The sequence below is a fragment of the Trypanosoma rangeli genome (assembly GCF_003719475.1).
Source record: "Trypanosoma rangeli strain AM80 chromosome Unknown Tra_15.4_contig_00172, whole genome shotgun sequence".
Classification (NCBI taxonomy): Eukaryota; Euglenozoa; class Kinetoplastea; order Trypanosomatida; family Trypanosomatidae; genus Trypanosoma; species Trypanosoma rangeli.
In genome coordinates this window covers 1-3,028 of record NW_021705917.1, presented here as the reverse complement: position 1 = coordinate 3,028, position 3,028 = coordinate 1, and the positions used below count along the sequence as shown (strand labels likewise).

Sequence of the window (3,028 nt, the reverse complement as noted above, 5' to 3'; positions counted from 1 at the left end):
GGAGGCGGAGGCGATAACACTCAACACCAGCGGGGAAAAAGACGAGAGCAGCACCGAACGGAAATGGGGGCGGGCGCTGCGGACCCGCAAGGAGGCAGCGAAGTCGGCGAGAAAAGCGCCGGCAGTGTGCTGGTGGCGGAGGCAAACAAAGTCTCTGCAGCGCTTGTGATGCGGATGATCGACATGGCGCGGGAGCGGCAGGATGAGGTCGCACTCCTGCGGAGGGTCCGAGAGGACGCCCTGACGGAGCGCGCGGGACGGGGGGTTGGGGTGCTCTTGGCGACTACACGAAGAAGCTGCGGGAGGAGATCTCCAGCGCCTTGCTGGAGGCCGCCGCCATTTGCGACAAGGCGTTGATGGCGCAGAAAATAACCAGTGCCGCCATGCTGGACGGCGAGGCGTCGACGCGGCTGGAGAAGGACCGTCGCTTCACGTGGCAACAGAGGACGAAGAACCCACAGAAATGCTGCGCCGTCGTGTGTGGCGTCCGCAGTCTTGGGGATCCTCGAAGTTCCTACACAACCCGCCCCATGCAGCTCCACGACATGTATCCCCCTCTTTTTTTTTGCCTTTTTATCATAACTTGCTTTGCTGCTCCGCCCCGGGCAGGCGATGCTCGGAAGGGACCTCGCCGGGCCCATCGTCCCCCGTCGCAGGACGAGCTTAAACGCGCAAATGGATCCGTTTAACGCGGTAGAGGGACGGAGTCGATGCTCACACGCACGCACCGCTGCAGTAGGGGGAGGGAGGGGGGTACAAAATAAAATAAAAAAAAACATCAGTGACGCATGTTTCGCGGCGACACGTTGCCACAGCGAGTGCCCCAGCGAGTCGTGTTGTGTGTGGATCGTTGGCCACAAAAAGTAAAACAAGAGGAGAGAGAGGGATGGGGATGGTGGTGGTGGTGGTGGGGGTTGGAGGGGGTCCTCTTTCTTCTGTTGTCGTGCGTCTCCTGTTTCTTCACTGTGTGATTTACTCCCCGGTTTTCTTCTCCGGCTGCCGCCGACGTTTTTTTTGCGCATCCACATGCAAGCAAAAGGGCACATGCAACTGTAGCCTGCAATGGAAAAGATATTCGACATCACACAGGTGCAGGTGGGCCACCTCATTGGCAGGGGTGGGATGACGATCAAGGGACTGCAGGATAGAACCGGCGCAAAGTTCGAAATTATCGAAGGCCCAAGGGTCCGCATCACGGGCGACAGCGAGGAAAAGGTGGTGGCGGCGGTTGAAGAGGTGCAGATGATCATCGCCGACCAGGAACACCCTGACTACGAGGGGGCCGTTGGCGCACGACTCCGCAAGAAGGCGGATGCGTTGGCTGCGAAGCGCGCCGAGCTCTTAGATAAGGCGACGGCGAAGCGCAATGCGGGTTACGTGGATGCCGCAAATAAACTCGTAGAGGAGGCGAAGGAAGCCGGCAGACGAATGGATGAGAAAAACAAGGCGGCGGCTGCTGCAATTGCGGAGCACAACAACGAGGCCAAGGGCAAAGGTGACGACTACTTTGACATGCACGGCCTGCGAAAGGAAGAGGCCATGACGATGCTGCAGTCTTGCGTCGAGCGACTCAAGGCAAAACCAAACGGAACCGTAACGGAGTTGCAACTGATCCCCGGTGCCGGTCACCACTCCGCACCTGGCAAGCAGGCCCTAAAAGCCGCAACAGAGGCATACCTCAATGCCGAGGGCATCCCCTTCAAGGCCGTATCAGCGGGCTCACTGATGGCAAGCGTCATCGGTACAGGAGAGGCAGCTGCGGCTGCAGCCATGAAGGAGGACAAGGAAAAGATCAAATGTAGCAGCTTGTGTGCGGTGATGTGATGTAGGCTGCGTGCCGAGTGTCAACGCTCCTTTTCACCCCTCGCGATGCACTGCACGCATGTGACGGAGTGTTTCAGTCCGCATTGGACGGCTCAACTACCTCCGGAGATTGGGGGGAGGGGGGAGTGCAATTAAAGCGCCTTTATGAAAGTGAACAAGTAATGTTGGAACTACGTTATGTTTTTATTGTTTTTTGCTTGTTTCAATACATGGTAAATGAAAGACGAGCGTAGGAGCTGTAGGGGCAAAAATGAAAAAAAAAAAAGCACGGTGAAGAAAAAACTGGTTGGCGTCTGGGTGTGTCTGTACATAAAAAGCGACCCTGACACGCTGTGAGGCTGTACGGCGCGTTCGCCTGCCCACGCCTCCGTGTTTTTTTTTTTTTCTTGGAGAGGGGGGGGGGGGGGGGTTGTGTGGAATGCGGGCATTGTGGGCACGCACCCGTCAGTGGGGAGGCGCACTGCGCCGTTATTGTGTTGTTCCTCTCTCTCTCTCTCTATCTCTCTCTCTCTTTCATGGCCAACGCAGGCAAGGCATTGGCGGCGAGGAGTGCCCTTGGCGGGCTCTCAGAGATGAGCCATAATGCGGACGGCATGTTGAACCACGCTGCAAACGAGCACGACACGCGCGGCGAAGTTGCCACTGCGGCCGGCGAGAAGCCTGGCGCTTCTGGAGGGGGAGCAACGGGCACGATGCCACCGAAGCAAACGTCACGACTGCCGTTCCCTTGAAGAACCCACACCCCGGCTACAACGGCGCTGCTCACGCCGACCCACGCCAAGCGGCGACAGTGAAAGTGCCATGCGCCGCTTCGGAGGACAACCTGCGGGCCACACCCAACAAGTCTCCTCTTTGGGGAGACTCAGGGCGGCAGCTACTTTTTTCCGCTATTTCTTACGCCATTTCAGATGACGTGCGAGGGTGTGTGGGCATCTCCCAGATGCAGTATGATAGGCGACCAGCCGACGAAGAATTGCGGGCCGTTTCCGCTGCCAACTTAACCAAATAAATTGACGAGGCGGTCAGTACGAACGAACGCAAAGCGGGGCTGCAGGAAGCTGCAAATAGGGGTACGACGCAGGAGCTGGAGGGTGCTCTGACCCTGCCGTGGGGACAGCACCCTGAGAGTGCTGGCGTCTAGGGTAAGAATGCGGCAAAAGGAGCGCAGATTCCCGCAATGAGATGGGCCCCCGTTATTAAAGAG

General features: G+C 58.0%; 3 protein-coding genes across 3 annotated transcripts in view, besides 2 other annotated features; all 3 read left to right on the top strand.

The window, feature by feature from the left end:
* Positions 1-357, top strand: part of TraAM80_05343 (uncharacterized protein) — a gene marked incomplete at both ends in the record, with an annotated part of 516 nt that extends 159 nt beyond the window's left edge. Inside the window, one exon of the mRNA XM_029382226.1 lies at positions 1-357. This exon is cut by the window's left edge and continues 159 nt beyond it. Coding sequence (XP_029237907.1) covers positions 1-357 — 357 coding nt within the window.
* On the top strand, positions 357-689 carry TraAM80_05342 (uncharacterized protein; the record flags this gene model as incomplete). The annotated part of the gene is made up of 1 exon (XM_029382225.1): positions 357-689. The coding sequence occupies one exon, from the start codon at positions 357-359 to the stop codon at positions 687-689; it is 333 nt and encodes a 110-aa protein (XP_029237906.1).
* Positions 690-887: 198 nt separating this feature from the next.
* Positions 888-925: a microsatellite.
* Positions 926-1,062: 137 nt separating this feature from the next.
* On the top strand, positions 1,063-1,824 carry TraAM80_05341 (uncharacterized protein; the record flags this gene model as incomplete). Its single annotated transcript, XM_029382224.1, has 1 exon — positions 1,063-1,824. The coding sequence occupies one exon, from the start codon at positions 1,063-1,065 to the stop codon at positions 1,822-1,824; it is 762 nt and encodes a 253-aa protein (XP_029237905.1).
* Positions 1,825-2,306: 482 nt separating this feature from the next.
* Positions 2,307-2,336: a microsatellite.
* Positions 2,337-3,028: the final 692 nt, after the last annotated feature.